The following is a 22160-nucleotide window of genomic DNA, read 5'->3' as shown; positions in this document are numbered from 1 at the left end:
GGTTTTGATATAGGATACATGTGCCGAGACAATTTATTTTCAGTGACAAAAAGATACTGTAAGACAATGAGTTCCTTTTCTAAGATCACTTTTTAGTAACACAGCCTTAAGCTTTGACATGCATCCCAGTGCACAGAGGAAGTTCTATAGAAGCATGTTCCATGTTTTATTGGCAGAAAACCTTGGACAGAGTATTTTCTCCACTTTAACTAAAACTGAGAATTAATCAAAGCTTTATTTCTTTTATTTTTAATGGATTGGCAGGCTTTAATAGAAACTGCTGTCACTACTCCCCATCTTAAAATCACACTGTTTTAATTTCAGTCTGCATGGCAAAATTAATAGGAAAAGACTGTCTGAGGTGGACAGTAATCATGCTGTATGAGACAGATCAAGCCAGATTTCAAACACACTGGAAAAGGCTATACGTACTGTACACAGCATAACAGCAGACGTTAAGCTATGTATTTCTTTGCATTTCATCTGTGTCCCTAAGCTTAAAACCCAGGTAAATTGTGTGCCAATTATTCTGAGCATAATTTTTTAGAGTGAGCTTATCTAGTTTGTCTTGCTGTCACTGGACTAATTAATTTATTAACTGCTAGATTAACTTCTGAAAGTGTTGAAAACAAGATCAAGAATTCTAAAGCAATTAAGGATTTTATCTGAGTAAATGATGCCTGACATGATACCAGCAAACTATTGAATATGAGGGAATAAAATGCTGTGCAATTATGAAAAGTCCATCATTATAAAATACCAATCAAATTTACAGAACTGTTTCTTATAAAACTACTGTAAAGCTTATAAACCTGCTATTTAAAAAATACACTATTACTGCATGCCTCAAAATATATAGTATCACAGATTCCAAGCTTCAAACCTTGTCTGCTTTACAGGAACACCTCAGCATTTCTGAGTAGAAAATACTCAGATCATCAAGTATACAGATGTCCACAGTTCAGATGAAAATTCACAGTTCAAAACTAAGTCAAACCTGCAATGACATCATTATTTCATTAATTGCAAATATGATTTTATTTGCCATATATAAGTACTTAAAATAATGTACTGTCTGTATCTCTTCACTGTCCAGGCTAATATTAGCCTTTTTCAAGGCAGAATCCCCTTCAGAACCTACTAAATAATTTGGAATTTAAATATGTTAAAGTCCATACTAAAGTGCTTTGATGAGTACACAGTTTCTAACTGACATTTTGAGGGGTAAAGTGCTTTGCCAAATCAGAGATGTGAGGTCTCACTCTTCTCCCAGTGAAACTTTTCCTGATGACATCAGTGGGAGCTGTTGCAGACCTATTATTTGGAGTACCTTGTTTCCAAGAAACACAGATGCAGATTTTTTTACGGTTTTGTTGATCTGGGTATTATTTTTTAGACATGGTTGTACCTGCAGACATGGTCAAGGGTGGATATAAATAACCTCTGAGTTCTTTCTGTGTAAGAGGATTATGTTCACCACTGTTTTGTGCTTCCCCTGCTCCATGTCAATCATGTCCTGTTGACAAGTATGGAAGAAAGATTAGGTTATAGTTTGTCTTGCCCTCTTTGGTGTCTTAGACTTGAAAGACTATGCTGAGTACAGAACAGGGAATAACTGCTGAGAACAGTATTCCTAAAAGTAGGAAGCATGTGGCAGACAACAGGAAACAACACGCACACATGCCCATTGCACAAACCAAAGTGACAAATCTATCTGGCTGTTAACTATTGCATCTTTTTTAATATACTTTTCAGGAACTTGGAAGTGTGTACAGTGTCCTGGCTGCCATTTTAAATGTGGGTAACATTGAATTTTCTGCAGTAGTATCTGAACATATGATTGACAAGAGCAACATTTCCAATCCAGTAGCCCTTGAGAATTGTGAGTGTTTTTTCTTGATTTAAGATTGGTTTCCGTTAGTGTTTTGGTAGTGAATTTCTTTTGTTGCAGGAGAGTTATCCATGAAAACTGTATTCACATTGAAATTTTGCAAGAATAATTAAATGCTGAAGATAGATTAATTCCAAGCCCACCTGAATTCAAATGCAAAAAGAAAACATCTTCCATGTTATGCAGCTTATTTGACTAACCAGTTCACTGGTATTCAGGAAACATGACTAATACTGCAGATGCTTGAAAAGAAAATCTTTGGATTTTTTCCAAGGTTATTTGAACATTTGATGGAGAACCTCATTAACACATTGAATAGGTTTTTTTCCCAGTTTCTTTCTCAGATAGTCATTGCTTGTTCCCCACTTGTGCCTGTTGAGATATGGCTCACTAATTCTTTGGAAGGGAAACCTTACACTGTAGGCTGCCAGGATACAGAGGAGGGAAAGGGGCAAAGATTATTAAGAAAGTTACTACTCTTTCTCAGTAACTACAAGTGGGGAGATAATGAAGTCCTTATGCTATCTTCTTGCATGTTTTCCTACCATAGATAGAAAAATATTGTGGAACTGGGAAAGAAGAACCCCGATTTTGGAGCAGGAGGAGGACAGCAGTGGCTTATATGGATGGATTATAACTGAGAGGGATAGTCACACCTCACAATTTACATACTCCTGACATGGTCACCTAGATTCCCTAGCATTTCTCTGTAGACAGTTTGGAGAAATAACCTCCTTGATAAAGCAATTTAGAAGCCTCCTTAATAAAGCAATTTAAAACCTACAGGCCTCTGCTTTGAATGACTTAATGACTGCAGTGGAAGCTAGGAAGGTTGGTGACTAGATTAAATATTGACAGTTGTTTGGCATGAACGCCCGCATTAGTCATAGTTCAAGACTTTGATTTGGCCCTTATTCATAATATGTTGCACTTCCAGCTTTGATTGCAGATATGCGTATTTTCACTTCCAAAATCTGCCTCTGAGCTGTGCCTGTGACCTTCCTTCCTAGGTGCATCCTTGCTGTGTATTCAGGCAGATGAACTGCAAGAGGCCCTCACCTCTCACTGTGTAGTGACTCGAGGAGAAACAATTATTCGTCCCAACACTGTGGAAAAAGCCACTGATGTCAGAGATGCCATGGCCAAAGCACTCTACGGGCGCCTTTTTAGCTGGATAGTCAATCGCATCAACACTTTACTCAAACCTGACAAACATTTAAGGTAAAAAAAGCTTTTCCAGAATAAAGATTTTCTGTGGGAATAATATTGTCTACACTAGAGCATTTGGTGTTCTCATCTACTTTTTGTCTGCTACCTTTTGTTCATGACATCTCCATGTTAAAAAAAAAAAAGAAGTTTTTATTCTATTCGTAGTATGCAGTGAAGATACAGTGGATATGGATAGCACAAGCATCTGGCGTTTTCATGTTTGACCATTGCTTATTTAACCTTTTGAAAATTACATACTAACTATTTTTCCTTTATACTTTTCCAGGGTCAACTTTTGACATTCATCTGTTGATTACATAGGTCAAATTTGCTCGTATTTGTGCTGGTGCCAATGCTTCTGTCATTTTTGTTATGAGCATGGTTTCATATATTTGTGAGAGTAGTTTCCAAACACAACTTCAGTTTGATATAAAATTATATCCCCTTAAATTTTTGTTTCAGCAAATAAATACAAATATTAAAGCTTTTTTCCAGTTGCAGAAATGACCATGTACCTCTCAGAATGCCTTAAGTAAAATTTCAAACTGAAGTTTTTACTAATAGTACTTCTTTAGACCTTAATTGGTAATTTAAGTTCATGCCACACCCTGGTCCTTAAAGTTGTTATTTAGATGCATAAAAGGTTTAGCTTTTCATTCTTTTGAATTTCATGTGAAAATAGGCAGTTTTAATTGTTGTGAAAAAGTAATATGAAGAAATAATATTTGATGACAGCAATCTTTAATTTCAAGATGCTTGTAAGAAAAGCCTGTTTTATTACAAGAGAAACAAAAATAACTACATCTTGTTTCTGTACTGTAGTCAGCTTTTTACAGTAGAATAATAACTAGCAAATACTAGTTTAAAAATAAAATTGTAAATCCTCTATACACTTATCAATTGAGTCGGTCATTATGTGATTCAGTGTATCTGGTCTGCAAATACAGGCATCTTTGAATTGATATGCATTTATTGTATTTTTTTAAAAAATATTGTTATTTTAAGAGATATCTAATGTAGCAAAAATTACCCTGTTTAACTGGTGTACAGATTTGGCCCTTTATTTCCTTTTGTGAAATAATAACGAAGCTAGTTAGTGTAAAATAAGATGCAACAATAGAAAGTTTATTTAATCTTTGCAGTGGAAATGATGATGGTTTGAACATTGGAATTCTTGATATCTTTGGCTTTGAGAATTTCAAAAAAAATTCTTTTGAACAACTTTGTATCAACATTGCCAATGAACAAATTCAGTTCTACTTCAATCAACATGTCTTTGCCTGGGAACAGGTATGTGTTGAATATTTTGATAAAGCTTTAATATTTCTTAACATATAAAACCTTGTCTGAAGAAACTACGTTGCTCCTTCTCCATAATAGGTTGTAAACTGCAGATTATAACAAATGTTTTCTGAGTGTGTGTTCTGTGAAGCTGTGCTTGCTATTTGCAAGTGAAATGCTTACATAAAATGCATTGAACTTGAAATTTACAGTATCTAAGCAACATAACACAGTGATAGTTGATTTGATGCAAATGCAGTTGTTTTCTTGAGGAAAAACATGAGTGATGTAATGTATGATTTTACAATAAAAAAATGAATGAGCGGTAACATAATTTTTAAAGTGCAGTGTTCATAATAGCTTGCTAATAACCTTAATGAACACTGAAATTCCATTATTAAAACTGAAAATCTCAACATTATTTTGTTCTTATTCAGGAACTAGTTCGTCTAAGCTAAATAATGATGCATTAAATCTAAATAATTTGATGTAAAACAGAGAAAAGAAATAGGGTTGTAATTATAAAAGTTTATGAAATTGAAGATAATACTGAAAAACCTCAAAAAAATCACCTCAAATTTTTAAATAATTCCATAGTAATTAGCTATCTTTAAATCTTTATTCAATATTTTTATTTGAAAAAAATAACGTATTTGGGAAAAAATATTAATCTTGCTGAAAATAGAAATATTTCAGAATTCTGTATGAGCAGAACATTCAACATTCAAATTTTAGGTGAAATAATACTTTCTGTGGTTTATTGAAATTATTGGGGTTTATGATACATAGATGAAAATCTGTCTGAATACTGATTTTAATTATTAGTAGAAAAAGTGTTTCATTAGTGTTAATCACTGCTTGTTTTAAGGAAGAGACAGATAAAAGTTTGGAATGTGTCTATGTATGCAAGTGTCTACGTGCATGTGTCAGTCTAGAGGTGTATATATCTATGTGTAAAATGATTTTTTTTTTCTATGATCAATGTTTTATCCTGTTTCCAGCTATTTCAGGAAATGCTGTCTTGCAGTCTGAGACCTTGTAGTTGTTTTTATAATTTATGTGCGAGATTCTGAGTCACAGGTATTTTCTTGTCTTTAATACCATCTAAAAGTCAGAGAGAAATTAGCCAGAACTACTGTAATTGCTTAGGCATCTTCTTTCCAAAGTGCATGAATTCACACTAAAAAAAAGAGTGCTTGGCTACTGCTGTTTCTTACAGCTGGAAGATGGAAATAGTACAGGCTGCAGCACCGTTATTTATTCCTGTCAAATCCAGGCACTGACCAGGTCCCATGGACTTGTGTACATCTACTTTGCTCAAATGTTCCCTAATTGATCCTATACCACTGAGGGCGTCTTCCTTGCTTCAGACTTTCCCTTTGGTCTCAGGGACCTGGGATTATCAGTCAAGACCAAGGCAAAGAAGGCATCAAGTATCTCAGCCTTTTCTGTGTCATCCACACTCGTTCAGCAGCAGGCCCACATTTTCCCTGGTTGCCTTTTTGCTGCTGATGGATGCGCCTTGGCTTTCCTGACCCTATCCCTGTACATGCAAATATTGTTTTAATATTCCTTCTCTTTTTGAATTAGACTTTGGTCCTGTTCAGTGTGATCTGCCTCTACTTGTTTCTAGATATCCTAATACAGAACATTTTGGCCAGACCTATATTCATGCAGAGGTTTGTGGTGTCACCATCTAGCAGCAACAGTTTGCTCTCCTGCGCGTGCCTTGCTGCAGAGAGGTCAGGGTGGTTATTTTGCTACTGAAGAGATGAGGGAAAAAATGAACTTCTGATTTTGGCAACATACAGCTTACTCATTTCTCCCTGTATGAAATTAGTATGACAATTACAGACCTTATGGCCGGCAAAGGTGACCTTTATTTACACGATCTCTAAGTATGTCAATTTTACCTGCTCCCACTCATTCTCTCATAGATTTCATTGACTCACACCCAGGAAAGCACTGGGATGTGTGTGTTTAAGTGGTGTGACCAGGATCATTTGTGAGCAACACAGAGAACAAAGGACACCAGCTGGCAAGTCTTCATCATGTCTCTTAGGTTCTTCTTGCTGAAATAGTTTTTGGACAGATCTTTTATGCCCTTTAGCAATCACCAGTTTTTATGGGACAGTTCTTTGCCTCAGAACCTTATTTACTTCAGCCTCCATAATCTTTAGGCAAGGTTATTATCTGGTTTTCCTTGTTTGGAACATGTACACCTTTATGCCTACAGTCAGTTTCCTTGGTGGTCTCGTAGGAAAAGGAAAGGCGTATGTGATGTGCTGTTAACCTTGCGGCCATCTGCCTGTTGTCAGATTTGGAGGGTGTTCCGTTCTGCTCGCAGTCTTTATGTGAGTGAAGGCCTTCTGATCTTGATGTAAGCAACACTTCCCTTGATTTCATCGCTGTGAACAAACGTTCTTCATTCAAATCACAGGCCATTCTTCTAAGACTCTTCTGGTACTTACACACTCATTTCCATTCATATTCCATTTACAGCAATCCTAATATTCCTAATACAAGTGTCCACATTCTGTCTGTAATGCCAATTGAGGTAGATGTCTACTTTAATTTACATGACACCACTACACCAGTTTATATCAAACTTCGTTATATTATCTTGTAGCAGTCTCCAAAGGTAGTAGTACAGCAGTGAAGAATGAACAATATAGATTAAGTTTGTGCAAGCGTGGGTGTAAATTCCCTTCCTTTCAGAGCCAGGAAATGACAAATGTATTGTTCTGCCTTACAGCCCAATGGCACGGGATGATTTGCAGTATGATTCATAGTCATTATAGGACATCAATGTTCACTTATGTATAATGGGATGGTTCCAGTTTTACATCACAAGAAAGCAGCCTTCGAGAAGGCAGGTGGCTTCAGAATCTTTTCTGTTCACTGTAAGGACTCACCTGTGTTAGCACCAGTAATGTACTTTAATTGTAAGTACAAGCCTTCCCTGCAGACAAATAAGAGAAAACTATTTGCAGGGAAATATAAGGTATAATTACTAAATTTTCTATTCATGGGGAAAAAAGGAAATACTTTCAAAATCATGTGACTGAAATTATTCTTGTTAATGATACAAAGTATCACTTAGGTAAAAGCCAAACAGTAGGATGGCTGCTGGCCTTTGCTGTGTGTCTGCCTGACTTTAATACTAGAAGGCAGGAGTTATGTTTAGAAGGCGGCTGATGCCAGCAGTCACAGAGACCTTCGCGCTGACTTGCATTAGCCCAAGCTGACTGCCACACTGATGGAGCTGTCCTGATGCTGGGCTCCCAGGCTAGTATCTCTCCACACCCCTGTGCAATGTGAGACAGATGTGTGGGATCGTTCTGTGCCATCTCAGGAATCTCTGACATGACACTGCATTGCACCCTGTAGTTCTACCCAAGGAATACTGCAGTTTAATTTCTTTCACACCTCCCTCAAGAGAGGTAAAACTTACAGGTACATTATTTCTTCATTTCTTTCCTTGTTTTGCCCTGTTCAATTCCATGACACATGCAATTAGATGAAATTTGATGTATCTAGTGGGAAGTCAAGGCCTAAATCACTTGATTATAGTCTTGTTCTCGATTAACCAATGTCAACCTAACAAGCAGCGATTATGGATCCAGGGGAGGTGAATCATTTTCTGGCAACTTGAGCAGTGAAGCCAAATAGTAAATGAATTCGCAAGGCTGAATTGGGCTTTTGGTGTTTCAGGTGATGTGTTTTTAGCATTATCAGTGGTTTCTTTTCTGAGAAGTGTTGATAGTTTTGCCTTCCTGGGAAGCGTGGCCTGCAAAAATACGGCCTCAGAAGTGGTAGGAAAGAACAGTGGTACTGTCACTGCCCAAGGCTCATGGTGTCCGCTAGAGCAGAGTGTCTGCGTGCCGATGTGGAGAAGACAAGTCAAAACTGAGGGAACTTATTCTTTATTGTTGACTTAATGCTTGAATTTAAGAATGAAGGCTTTTAGCCCTGAATGCAATATCCTTTCCCCAATTTAACAGAAAGGCTGAAGTGGAGGAGTATAGTTTAAGGTAAAAGTAGTTTAGATTCCCAATAGTCACTAGGGACAAATAGATACATCTCTGTCTCCACGGATGGGGGAGGAAATACAGGCTCTCAACTGCGCCACTTCTTTTATGTGTCTACAGTTAAGTGGAATGAATGCCAGCACAAGCCTTTTTTAGGTTGATATTAAGCAAAGCATAACTTTTTCACCTTCAGTGCTGTCCTTCAAGGTGTCTCCCTTACATGTAAGGTACCGATGTAAGTTAATTCTGTCAGCTCCGTGATCTGCAGGTAACACTGTCTAGTAAGGCAGCCTTCCCATTTCTTTCTTGCTTGTGATTATTTCATAAAAAGTAAAAGCAGTAACGTCAAATACCTAAAACATTTTGGAAAGGGGCAAGTTTACTGTCAGTTGGAAGGATGCTACTTTTTGCACTAAATGTATTTTACATTCATATGACGATTTAATTTTCTAGTTTAAACTGGAAAAGGTTCATCCTGAATAAGTTGCTGGTGTTCCCGTTTATATCAAAATATCATGATACCATGTTCTCAGTAAAATGCCATTACTTTTTTTTTTAATTAAACATGGAGACGATTTCCTAATGTCTTTAATCATTCTTTTGTTATTAAGTAAAAACAGGTTGCACAAGCTAATATTACCTAGTTTTGATAACAGAAAAGATACCATGTAATATGAAGTTGAGATAGGAGCCCAAGTATTAGTGTAACTAACTCAGTCATTCCTTTTGACATCCCATCCACAGGAATACTTTCTAGTGGATTATGTTTTAGAATTTCAATGAGCAGCTGCTGTTTTAAGAAGCTTTCTTGTCATAAAACATTATGGGGGATTACAGAATCCTGTAGCTGATTCAACCTATTAATTCAAATAGGATCCATTTCATTACAGTTTTATGATGTGCATCATTAGGCTTTTATCCTTGCTGCTTGTATCCTAATAATATGGTTGAAGACCAGCATTGCATAAGAAAATGTGATGTGATATCTTATTTCTGAGCCATCTGTCACACTGGTGCCTGGAAGACTTGCTTATCAGCCATCCTCCAGGAGCCCATGGGAAGTGATGGAGTGAAGTCCTTCCATATTCTGCTGGGCAGACGGCAGCATTACCGAAACCGTCAGTGCTGACACTCATTCAGTTGTTAAGGTGCACACACAAAAGACTGAACAGTCACAAAAGCTGCAGGCATGGAGGTCAGGCCCCGGGCACTGGCCAGGCAGGGAGGAGAGCAGACATTTCTGTTACAGTGTAGTAGTACAGCTATTACAGACCTCCTTTCAGTTCCCAGGAGAACTCTTTTTCCAGCTCTCTAAACCAGCCTCTCTCACAACATTTGAAGTTGGAAAAAGTTAATCATTATAGATAGGCTGTTTGTGAGAGCTTGTTTGAGGATGTCTGAGTGTCACAGAAACACTCTTCTCTGATAGATTCATCCTAAGCAATCTCTTCCCTTTTGCCCCTAAATAAGTGTACTCTTGGTAATCCTAAGCAGTAACAGCTGGTTTCACGAACATAACATCTGTGTGTCAGTACAGCAGCGGCCCTTGGTTAAGGTGCCCCTACTCCAGTGCTCTGTTTAGGAGATAACACAGACTCATTCCCTTCTGCCACTGGCTCCTACAGGTATGTAATTAACTTCTTTCCTATATCAGTGATACATTTATTATTCTCCTATATTCTGCTACTACTCAGGTCATTGATTAAAATAAAAAGCAAAACTCCACCTGCCCACTGCTCCAGGGGAGACATGAATGAAGTTAATGTTATGAGCTGAGGAGCCTTCATGGGGCTGTAGCAGAGATTCTTACTTACACCATTATACAGGATATAAACTGAGCCATAACCTATCCTTAGAGTTAAAAGTGTCTTGCAAAATTAGATCAGTCTGGATACTGGAAGGGTTTAGGTATATATTCTGTGTTCTCTTTCAAATGAATCAGCAGATTTATTTATTTTGGTGTGTATTTCCAGGATGGTGTTATTGATTTTATTCATTTCGTTGTTTATCTCTGACTTAAGAGATTAAGAGGTATGAAGTCAAATAATGTGCTTTTCTGGTGTATATGGCAGTTAACTCCTTTTCAAACTGCTCAATATATTGCCTTCTTCATTCATTCAGACTCAAGTAAATGACACATAAGGAGAGGTCTTTCAGGGTTAGAGGTCTTTGAACTCATTAATATTAGCTGTCATTCATGTTTATGACATTCTTCTCACAATGAATTCAGGATAGCACAACTATGTTGTTAACACCATGCATTAACGTAACACTTCTATAGAGTCCTATCTTTTGGAAGAGGCATATTTTTTAAAGTAGATCAAATGGCCTAATTATGTGTTTCATAGTATAGCCTACAGAGGACTGAAGGCAGCCTTGGTGTATGTGGGAGCACTGTGCAGTGGATAACTGCTACTGCATTATGTAATGCAGGTGACAGTAGCGGAGGGGTGGCGATCCCCAGAGCATTCTTCTCTTGGTAAATGTAAATCTGTCCTCTGCCTTGATGAAGGATTAAAGAAAGTAATTCTTGTATTCTTCAGATATAATTTATATTATTTTCAATATAAAAACTTGGCATCACACTGTGGACACAGCATTTGTTACCAGGTTTTTCTAAGTCTGGTAGAAATCCAAAGATACTTGCAGTTTTCAGGAGAAAAAACAAACAAACAAACAAACAAATAAACCACAGAAGACCCACTAGTTTTTCTATTGTTTCTTAATCTTGCTGAATACCTTTCCCTAGTTCCTTAAAAGGAGTGAAAATGTTGTAGAGGCCAACCTGAGACAATTTATTTCATTTTTAGTAAGTATGTACACCATTCTTTAATTATTATAAACTGTGTGCACCATTCTTCTCCATATAAGAACTTTTCCAGGTGTCTGAGGAGAGGGATCACACAAGTGAGGCTTCTGTAACCTGTAGTCACTTTTGTAAATCTTGGCCGCTGTACATCATATAGATCTGAGCAACAAATTGGGAAAGTAAAGGTAGCTCTAAAAGATGAAGAGATCATTTTTTACGTTGGAGACCAGGGAAGTAAATATACACTGAGATCTCCATCTGCAAACATTCAGTCTTCTTCAACTGTTTCTTTAATTCTTGTGTATTCCCGGAAAGCATCTTGCTTTACCAACTGTACCATAGGAAGCACTTGCCTATCCAAAGAGAAATTAAAATCTATAGCCTGACAGTGTGATAAATCCCTACCGACATTTGTTCCTGTAAAACCTTGATGTCTTTAGCCCTGGAGCACACTTTTTCAATGTAGTTTTCATTTGCTACAATTAAGTCTGTGAATTATTTTCTGAAGTGTTTCTGTCTACGTAGACAAAACTTGCCTTCTGATGCTTGTTGCAGAATGAATACCTATATGAAGGTGTTGATGCAAGAGTTATAGAATACGAGGACAACAGGCCCCTCTTAGATATGTTCCTGCAGAAACCAATGGGTTTATTGTCCTTGCTGGATGAGGAAAGTCGATTCCCACAAGCAACAGATCAGACACTTGTAGGTAAGTATATGGCTTATTTTATTATGGTTTTATGGTATGTGCAAAGTGTCAGATGAGAGTTTTAACCAGCAGCAAACAAAACCTGATAACATCCAGTAACAATGCCCATGCTATAGCAATTATATGAGCTTGTTGTCCTCATACTTTTTAGTCTACAACACAGAGGCCCTCAATCAGTTGGTGTTCCCTCACAATTCCCCAAGGAATCCTTAGGAAGGATTACTACATTGTTTAATATATGAAGATCCAAAGCTTAGAAAGGCAAACAATTTTCTGAGGTCACACAGAAAAAAATTGGTACAAGTAAGTGACTGATCCAAGAGCTCCCATATTCTCTATCTAGTTCCTTTTATTACAAGACCATTATAGTATGTTTTTCCTTAAAAACATCAGAGTTCGTTTTGTGCCTCGGTGTTGTCTGAGAAGTCAGGCAATATCCTTAGAGGAATGCAGCTTCAGAAGACAATATTGTGCAGTAACTCCAGTAAGATATGTGTTTCCTTTCAGAAAAATTTGAAGATAATTTGAAGTCAAAATATTTTTGGAGGCCCAAAAGAGTAGATCTAACCTTTGGGATTTACCATTATGCAGGAAAGGTAAGCGCCCTAATGATTTTAGTTGGGGATTGTGAAATGGTAGGGCTGGAAGGAAGCAGAAGAGGTCATCTGGGTTGGTTCTCAATGTTCATGTATTCAGGCCTGACATGGAAATGTTGGCAGTGCCTTACAGATCAAAAGTAAATTGAAAAGTTATTTTCCCTCAAAAAAAAAAGCATTAGCAGGAGTGTATTTTTTGTAAATGTCACCAGGTAAATGAACTGACTGTATTATAGAAGAAATGAAATGTAGCCATTATGTAATGCAGCTCTGCTCTTCCTCTTCGTTCTTCAAAGTCCTGTGCCATGCTTGTTCCCACTGCTTTGTGGATCTACCTCCATTCTTTCTACTACCCCCTACATCCCATCAGCCATACTTAGTTCTGTACTTTGTCATCAGCCAGATAGATAGTGCAGGCCCTGCTTTCTGACTCATTTGATGAGCAGTGTCTTGCCCTCCTGTACAAGGTGACTTGCTGCACGTGTCTTTCAAACTCAGGAGTTGCTGACGCACTGCAGCAAGATGCCACTGGTCACTTAAACTTTGCCTTACGAAAGCAGGACTTCCCACCTCCTTTTGAGCTCCTTCAAAGGGTATGGAGTAGGCATTGCTGTCTCACATAGGAAACTATATTGGGTCTGTGCAGTGCTGGAGCAGCTGGCATGGAAGGAGGCAACATACTGCCCATCAGCTGATGGAAGATAACTTGCCCCATGCAAGACAGCCAGCTACAAAAGGCCTGCAGTAACTCATCTGAACTACACTTCACCAGCATAACGTATCACTGCTGAGGAGCAGAGAGCCAGCTCTTCCTGTACCATTCCTGATATCAGCCACTGAAGACAGAGGTTCCACCAGTGCCCCATCAGCCCTTTCCAGTGTTCAACAAGCTTTTTCATTAGGAAGTTTCTCCTACTGTCTAACATATCTCCATTGCTGTGATGCAAGTTCATTACTCCTGGTTCTTTTTACTGTGGAACTGGAGAAAATTATATTTCCTCTTCCTTTACAAGCCTTTTTTGTAATTTATGACTGTTACTGGGTTGTTTTGTGAAGGTTTTTTCTAAATCAAATATGCCAGTATCTTTTACCCTTCTTCACAGGCCAGGGTTTAGGGGGTTTTGTGGGATTTTTTTTTTTACAGCATCAGTGAGATAGAGCCTTGGAGCTACATTTCGAGTTAGGTACACCATTCCTGGAATTTTTAGAGAGATTTGATTTGTCAATATGCAGTTTGTGATTTTGCAGACGACTTCTACAATTAATTCAGAGATCTCCAGAAAGAATGGTAAGTCCTGGATCCAGTACAGCATTATATGAAAGGGACAGAAAGATTGTAGTCATATGGATAATCCTGCATAATATGGTTGAAATCAAGTGCATTGTTAATTGGGCATTTACATGTACTGGCATAAAGGAGGACTGCAATACACTTGTCCTAGTGATAAATCCACACTAGCTAAAACTAATATTAACACAACTGCATTAGGGAAAATAAATGCTTCAAGCTACTTTGGAATGATGGATTTGCTTTCAGTGATCTGCATCATAATGGTTCTCAGTATTGAAAAGTTAGAACTTTCAGTGATCAAAAGACTGTCAGCAAGAGCGAGCCTGATGGCTGAAAAACTATTTGTGTATCTTGATATATCAGAAGCCACATGCCAGAGTGCTTAAATCTACAATTACTTTTCAAAAGCTCAGAAGATGCATAAATGCACTTTTTAAACAGGTTCTATATAACGCAAGTGGATTCCTAGCCAAAAACAGAGATACTCTGCCAGCTGATATTGTGCTGCTACTGCGATCATCTGAAAACAATCTGACACGACAGTTGGTAACCCATCCTCTTACAAAAACAGGTATTGTTATTGTGGTAATCTTATTCTTCTCTAGCCTTCATGATGACCACTGCTAGGTTTCATATGACCACTTGTTGATGACGTTATACACTTTGTGGCTTAACTTTCCAACCCTAGAATCTATACAGAATGGAGCCCCAACCATCTCAAGCTGCAGGGGAGGGATTGGTCTGGTCAAGTGCCAAGGAATTGGTAGAGGCTTCTTTCAGGGTCCTCTCTTCAGGGTAGGGGAGCAAGACAGGGAGTGGAGTGCATCCCTTGAGTTGAGGACTGAACAGAAAGGATCAGGTAAGTCACCAGCCTTTCTTGGACAGGGCATATATAAATTGCCTGTTTTGTCTCAGTGCAATTTTTCTTTGAAGTAGTAGAGAACCAAGGTTGGGGCTCCTAACATCTGCTGCAAAGAGTGAGGAGACACTCCTCTGTTTCCCCAGTCTTTTAGTCCTTTACGATAGGTAACTGATGGGGTCCTAGTAGTGAGCACTTCCTTGGGGAGTTCATAAGTCGGGGTGGAGGACTATGACTGGCTCTACAGAAATTACTCCTGAGTTGCACCTTAGTTGAACCAGGTCCTTGCACAGTGTCCTACCTGACATTTTAGGATGATGGGTAAGTCTTAACAACCGGTTTGCTATTGTGTTGTATTACTCCCTGTGTGATGGCATTGATGCCATACAATCAGTACTTTACATTGCTTTCTTGTACAACTACATGGGAGATATAATTGTAGTAAAACAGCAAAGCTAAATTGGAAGAGCCTAATGGAAATTTCTCTAAAATGTTATCATAGCTTACAGAAACTAAGGTTTTGGTAACCTTTTTCTTCCCAAAGGGAGCTTTGCTGGTGGAATGCAAGATTTGGTTTTGAAGGTCTGTTTTCCAGTGTTCCTAGGAAAACACTGAGTTCAGTGTCCTTGCCTGAGCTTTTTGACTTGTTGATATCTGCTAAGATAGTAAACTATAATTTCTGTAGAGCCAAACTTAGGGCCCAGATGGTCCCAAGAACAGATCCCAAGTCTTATGTAATGTTTTGCAAGATAATTTTGAAGGTTGTTTTAGTCTCTTTGTTAAATGTTATGAAACAGTGTGTGTAGCCTTTCAAAACTGACCCAAACCATCCAGCTATACTCAATTAAAAATTAGATTTCTGATCTAAGTTACTAATCTAGAAACAGTGGGAATGTAGAGGTTTACCCAGAGTCCAACCCATCTTGCCTGTCTCAGGTGTTTCTCATAGGATGGGATGAATCTCCTCTGAAGGTGGCACTCTCACTGAATACAGCGGGGATCTTGTAGACACCCCGCTTTCAGATAGCTAAAGTTAGATGTGAGTAATCCTGTCTCTTTCCTTCCCACCCTGTAATACTCAGCTAAGCCCAAGAGAGGTTTAGTACTTGATATCATCACGAAATACATGACGCATTAACTTAGCATGCCAAATATTTGCAGCTGTTTATCCAACTGTTATCCACCTCTTACCGGTAGTAGCTGAGCACAGAGAGATTACAGGCTCTCCCAGTGAAGAGTGAGATTTCAGAGGTGTTATTAGCAGAAGCAATGGCAGCATGCAGCAGTGGGTGGTGTTTATCAACATAGAGTGACATGGTGGAAAGCTCAGCAGAACTTTCATTATTCCTTTAGAAGACTCATGTCTGTGTAAACCACTGCAATGCACCTAGCCCTTCAAGTCATCATAATAAAGGTATTACTTGAATAAGAACTCCAAGGTTAGAGTCTTAAGACTATAACTGTGCTAGTAAAACAAACAGGGCCAGTGAACAGTAGCTGAAACACTCCCACGGGATTGCTCATTCTGATTAATTGTTAGCACGCCTCCCTGGGACAAGTTTGGACCATGTCAGCTAGCAGTCTCCCAGAAATACCCAGGCACACTTGAAGAGAAAGCACAGGCCAACGATAGTTTCCAACAAGCTCTATGGAAAGATACAACCTTATTTTTACCAGGAAGTTAAAAGAGCAGTGAAGTATAGAGTGTAGCTGTGTGGATTGGAGTCATGCAATGTCACTTGCCCTTAGGGCCGGAGAAGGGTACGAGTGTTATTTTATTTTTTAACTAATATATATGTAGCCTTAGAACTAGAATAGTACAATAACATCCTTAGGGTAAAACCACATGGAAGCTCTCAGATGTATCTTCTTACCTTCTGCAGCAGTCTGTTTATTTTTTGGCTCTAGTAGATGACGTAAGTGCTGAAGGAGGAAAATTCAGCCCATGTTCCATCTTCATCTTCTTCAGAGCTTGTTCCAACCCAAGGGTGAAAGGGGAAACGAGGACATACTCCGAAAAAGTCAACGACCTTTAGAAAGAACCATGTGGTTGCACTGGGGGCATGAATAAGGTGGTTCAGCATAGTTTTTAGTTTAGATGAGATGTAAGCATCTTGGTAGGTTGCTTTCTTTCATTTTCCCATAGGTAACCTGGCACACACTAAAAGCAAAACTACAATCAGTTACCAGATGTGGACCCCCCAGAAATCAATCAGTCATACAAAGGTAAGAAAACTGATTTCATGGTTCTGCACTGAACCTTAAACTAAAAAGGCAATACTGTTATTGGTACTAAAAGTAAGCAAGTAACCCCTTCCTTGGTTTTTCTCCCTCTCCTATTTTCTTTTCTGTTTAGCTGGATATCTTTGTGTTGTGCAATTCATATTCCTTCCGTGAGGTAAAACCTAACATTTCCCTTCTTTCTGGCTATAGTTTTATAACAACTGTAGGGGGAAGAAAATGTTTCCTAACTGCATTGTAGCAAAAAAAGAAGTTAAAATATTGGTGTGGAGTATAGTCAAGTTCCTTAGAGAACTACCAAAATAACAGTGGTGATGAAATAACAGACAGGACCTCAGACACTGTCAGGTTATTTGTGGCAGTTATTTAGATGCTGCATTGTCAAATTGTGTCCTCTGTGTGTGAATGTTTGTGTATTGTGTAGCAAAGTAATGTAATGTACTGGTGTAACTGATTTGTGCTAGTGATCATGCTGTAACCTTTTCTATTTAGAATACTTTTTTTTTTCTTTTTAATTAATTATGATCTCTGAGGGTTGCTTTATTGTGGCATTGGAAAGTGTGCTACAGGCTCAACAGAGATAAAGAGTGTCATTTCCTTTCTTCATCTTTATAGAATGAAGCAGGAGATACTGGACATCACCCGAGAGAGACAACCAGCATGAAAACACAAACAGTCGCTTCTTATTTTAGAGTAAGATATCAGATCTTTTAATACATTTTTCTAGAGTAGAATGAATGTTTATTCTTTCACCTTTTGAAATATGCCTGTTGAGTTAGAGTCAACAGTGATCCATTTAGAGTTTGTGGACTGTATTTATGGTGTAGCAGAGGAGATTGTGATGTTCATCTTCAATTGTACCTCATTACACAGCTACATTTCTGTCATGGTGATACATGATGATCAACATTGATTTTTCACTTGCCTATTCTTCCACCAAGGGATACAAAGGGAGCCTGGACATTAGTGATACAGCATTTCTTTTAAGAGTTTAAGAAGCAAGAGGGGAAAGTTAATTTGAAGCAGGAGCTCCCGAGAAAGATCTTGATGGTCACTGCTCAGAGGCTGTCCTGAGTCCATCCTTGTAGCTCCTTCAGCAGTGCTCTTGACCTCCCCAAGCACTGGGTGTGCTGCTGGTCTTGCAATAGAAAATAGCTGTGGAGAGTATTCTGTCCTCCAAAGTGGTGCACAGGGTTGGTTGACCTGGGCTCAGCTCTGAATTTCCAGCTCTTAGTCATCTCTCCCAGAAGAAACATAAAGATGGCTGAGGTGATGTTCGTGACCTGTAAGAGTTTATTTACATCTATGACAGAGAACAGTAAGAAGAAAGTGTAGTAAAAACAATTGCACAGCTTTGTGGACTGTGAAGCATAATTTCAGCCTAGGTATCATGGTGGTCCAAAGCTGCATGGTGTTTTAAAGTTCTAGCTGGAAAACTTTATTGAATCTCTTTCAAACCTAGTGTCTGTGCTACATTACCAACACATCTAGCATCAGAGGCTGCAAATGAATTAATTATATTTACACTTCTCTCTTATTATTTTCTGTAGTGGAAATCCCTGCTCAGATCATGCTAGCTAATGCTCTTAAAGGAAGATTCAGCTTCAGCCCCAGTGGTTTACTCATACACGGAATTCTATGGGTGATTGCGAAAAGCATCTGCCACCTCAGACTGAGTGGAAAAAAAAATTATCCATTAGTGTGTCCTACTTGTTTGTGTTCTGTTGGCACACTAGTGATGAAGCTAATTAAGCACTTTGCTGCATGGTGCAGCGTCTGTCCAGAATGGAATTGCACATTTTAATAGGAAACATATGGCTCTTGATGTCCTACACTAGTTTCATGCATCCAGCTTACTGCTGAACTGCATTACCTCGTGGATGCCTCTTTCTGTTGCATCAGGTTGAATCTTGAGGAATGAGCCCCTTCATTTGTGTTTTAATAAGATCCTCCCGTGAAGCAATTTTACAAAACACCAGTCAAGGTTGTTTACAGCCAGATGAGGTGACTCAGCGTGGGGAGCTACAAACTTCATCTTCTCTGCTAGCCTGGTACCTTGGTGAGGTGGAGACATGCAACTTTGGAATTGTGATTTTGTGTACTTGTAGTTTTGCCGTCCTCAAAATTTCCTCTTGGCAGGGCAGCTGTAGTATCACCATCAGCCTATACAATGAATGGCACATGCTAGGTCAGAGCAGTCTAAACAGCCCCTCTTCTGGGGTGGCCTTAATTACCTCCAGTCTAATGAAGGGATGACAATATTTACTGGCTTGCTGTGCACTTCCACTTCCCATCTGTACATGGATGATTTACTTTCTGGGTGAATAAGGATTTCAAGTAGGTGACAAAAGGAAAAAGAAGTGGGTTGTAATTACCTAACAACGCTCCAGGAGAAGCTAACAAGTGTAAGGCAAGTTTCTGTTGTATGTGAGATATTATGGCAGTTTGTGAGAATGTTCTGGGTAAAATTTAGTACATCCATTTGGAATCAGTGTTTCTCTCAAGTAGTATATGCTAGTAACTTAAAGATCTTATCAAAGCTAGAATTGTACCCTTAAAGTACCAGCTTACTGAAACGTAAATGGGTTTGGACATGATTCTGATCATGTGGAATAAAATTTTAGCTACACATGGGCCTATATACAAGTTTTATGAATATCCCGGTGGCAGACATCTTGTTACTTTCTTGCAGTATTCTCTGATGGATTTGTTATCCAAAATGGTCGTCGGCCAGCCTCATTTTGTCAGGTGCATCAAGCCAAACAACGACCGCCAGGCAAACAAGTTTGATAAAGAAAAAGTGTTGGTTCAGCTGCGTTACACAGGAATTCTGGAGACAGCAAGAATTCGAAGACAGGGTTATTCACACCGAATACTGTTTGCTAACTTCATAAAACGGTAACATTAATGTGCAGAAGCCTTTTTCTCTCCTATCATTACTGCCGTGTTTGCTAAGCATCAGCAGTGTCTTTGGCATAGTCTTTAAAGAAAAAATGCAAAGCCATTTGCTGTGACAAAGAAGATTACAGACTGGATGACAGTAGTTCAGGCACAGGATTAGTGACCTGTTTTGGATTGGTGGGGGGAGATGATGCACCTCATCTCCCAGGTGCGGAATGATGCATCTCATCAACAGGGTGACTGTTGCAGGCTCCCTGCGTGTTTTGGTAAAAATTGTCTTGCTTATAATCTGCAAGTTTTCCTCAAAGATTTGAGGTTTAGAAATGTAATGCTTCAAATTAAAGCCAAGAATTTGGAGCAATAGCATCCAAGGAGCACAACAGTTTCTCTAGCTCCTGACATTCAGCATTGTGAAGCATCTGCTTCTGCAAGGTGGATGATAATGTGGTATGGCTAATCTAGGGCTGAGAAGTTCATTAAGTGCATATTTTTGTTTAAAATGTAATTTCTAAATATTAGTCACTTGTTAAGAAGAAGAGTAATGAACTTACTATGATTTTTTAATTCCTTCATTTCTTCTTCCTCCGCCCCAAAAAATTAATCCTTAGCACTTAATCTGTGCTTCTCTCTTACAAATAAAGAACCTGAGTATTTGCCTCAATCAGAACTGAGATCTGTGAAATGGATATCAAAACTGGGAAGAAGCAAGCAGCACCCATTCAAACAGCAGCACTTAAAAGTAACAGTGCACTAGAAACAGAGAGCTAGCAGCAGACTGTTGCAGGTGAACAAGCAGAGAGAGGGAGGACAAAGTGATGTTTTTAAAGCACTGTTTCTGGAAAGAATCCTGGGACTCTTACTGATTTGGAAGAGCTCATCATGGGAAAGGGTAGTTATCACTGCACCAAGATGTGCTGTGGCTTTTGGTCACTGCTTTTTATAATATTTTACCATTCAGGTAAAAGAGCAAAAAGCAGTGAACATAATGGGGTAGCTCTCCAGAGAGAGTGCCCCTGACTGCAGTGAGGCTGTGCAGATCTCTGGCACTGAGAATATGGCCCTCAAACTAAAAGGGATTTTTATTAAGCATCTATCTCCTTGTCATTTTTTTTTTCTTTTTAATAGTTGAGAGTTACAGGCAGACCTGGGATAACGGCAAAATTACTTTATTAGAATAAACATAAGCCAATTCATTGTGTAGTAAAAAGAAGTAAAAAAAAGAAAAAAGAAGCTGTAGAAATTGGTGATAAGGCAGGAATCAACATTGTCTCTTTTTTATTATTCCATGAGGAAATTGTTACTGTTATTTAAAGCTGGTACAACCCAAGCTTTGTGTATAAAGGCTGACTAACAAGAAAAAAGCAGAATGTACTGTCTGGAAGCACACATAATTCATGTAATTTTCCTGAATTAAAAAACCACAAGATAGGTATGGTTCACTTTGTTACAGAGCATTTTGGAAAGTCCTGGAACACACAAGAACTTTCCTACCCAGCAGCTGAGCTGGTAATTACCAGGGTAATCTTTATGCGTGAACATCCTGACCTCTTTTCCTAGTCAAAATTAATTCTGAGTAATGAATTTGCCAGATTAAGTGCTTACATATGATATGTCATAACAGCATGTATATGTTCCCAAAGGATCTGCAAAGCTGAATCCAAGGAGGTAACAAGAGATGTGGTGCATCTCACATCATGTTAACTACCTCAAGGGTAGATGGGCTAGCACATGAGATAAGATACAAAATTTTCATGACATTTCTAGATATGAAGTAAGTTAATTTAGGCAGAAAAGCTTTAAAAATATTTTTGTTTTGCCACTGAAATCACTTCCAGGGAATGCAGAGAGCCAGAGCAGCAATGAGCTGGTGCACTACTTTACTTGGGTGGCACACTTCTTAAAAGCCTTCTGGTGTTGCTATAGAATTAAACAACCCACCAGGGTGTGCAATATGCCACTCATCCACTTTTGATTGAGTTCTCAGCATTGCATATCAATCAAAGCGATTTCTTTCATATGCTGTCTTGGTTTTTTCAGTGTTACATTTTCTTTCATGCATCTGTTTTTATTATTTATACAAATGGTTTAAATGTATTTGCATCTATTGCTTGCTATTAATGGAATAACGAATCATATATTTGTCTTTAGGTATTACCTCATCTGTTACAAAACAAATGATGATCCTCCAGTCAGCCCAGAAACCTGTGCTGCCATCTTGGAAAAAGCCCGCCTTGACAACTGGGTTCTTGGAAAAACTAAAGTAATTCTTTAATATACTGTATCTGCATTATTGCAGTATGTCAATGTTAACTTATTAAGCAGTTTGTTTTCTCACCCATTTG

The 22160-nt window shown here is 38.5% G+C and overlaps 1 protein-coding gene across 10 annotated transcripts in view; it reads left to right on the top strand.

Annotated features, from left to right (window-relative positions):
- MYO3A (myosin IIIA) overlaps window positions 1-22160 on the top strand; it is a 127873-nt gene that overhangs the window by 76501 nt on the left and 29212 nt on the right. For 5 of the 10 annotated variants that reach the window (XM_037385723.1, XM_037385718.1, XM_037385719.1 and 2 more), the window contains exons 17-28: window positions 1756-1882; window positions 2902-3112; window positions 4243-4390; window positions 11777-11930; window positions 12438-12526; window positions 14259-14388; window positions 14506-14676; window positions 16823-16902; window positions 17033-17074; window positions 17533-17610; window positions 19610-19815; window positions 21967-22078. In XM_037385723.1, the coding sequence (XP_037241620.1) occupies window positions 1756-1882; window positions 2902-3112; window positions 4243-4390; window positions 11777-11930; window positions 12438-12526; window positions 14259-14388; window positions 14506-14676; window positions 16823-16902; window positions 17033-17074; window positions 17533-17610; window positions 19610-19815; window positions 21967-22078 (1548 nt within the window). The other 5 variants (XM_037385725.1, XM_037385722.1, XM_037385721.1 and 2 more) reach the window with 4 other exon arrangements.

This window comes from Falco rusticolus, chromosome 4 (genome assembly GCF_015220075.1).
Source record: "Falco rusticolus isolate bFalRus1 chromosome 4, bFalRus1.pri, whole genome shotgun sequence".
In the NCBI taxonomy this organism is placed as follows: domain Eukaryota; kingdom Metazoa; phylum Chordata; class Aves; order Falconiformes; family Falconidae; genus Falco; species Falco rusticolus.
This window is presented reverse-complemented; position numbering and strand designations above follow the sequence as displayed.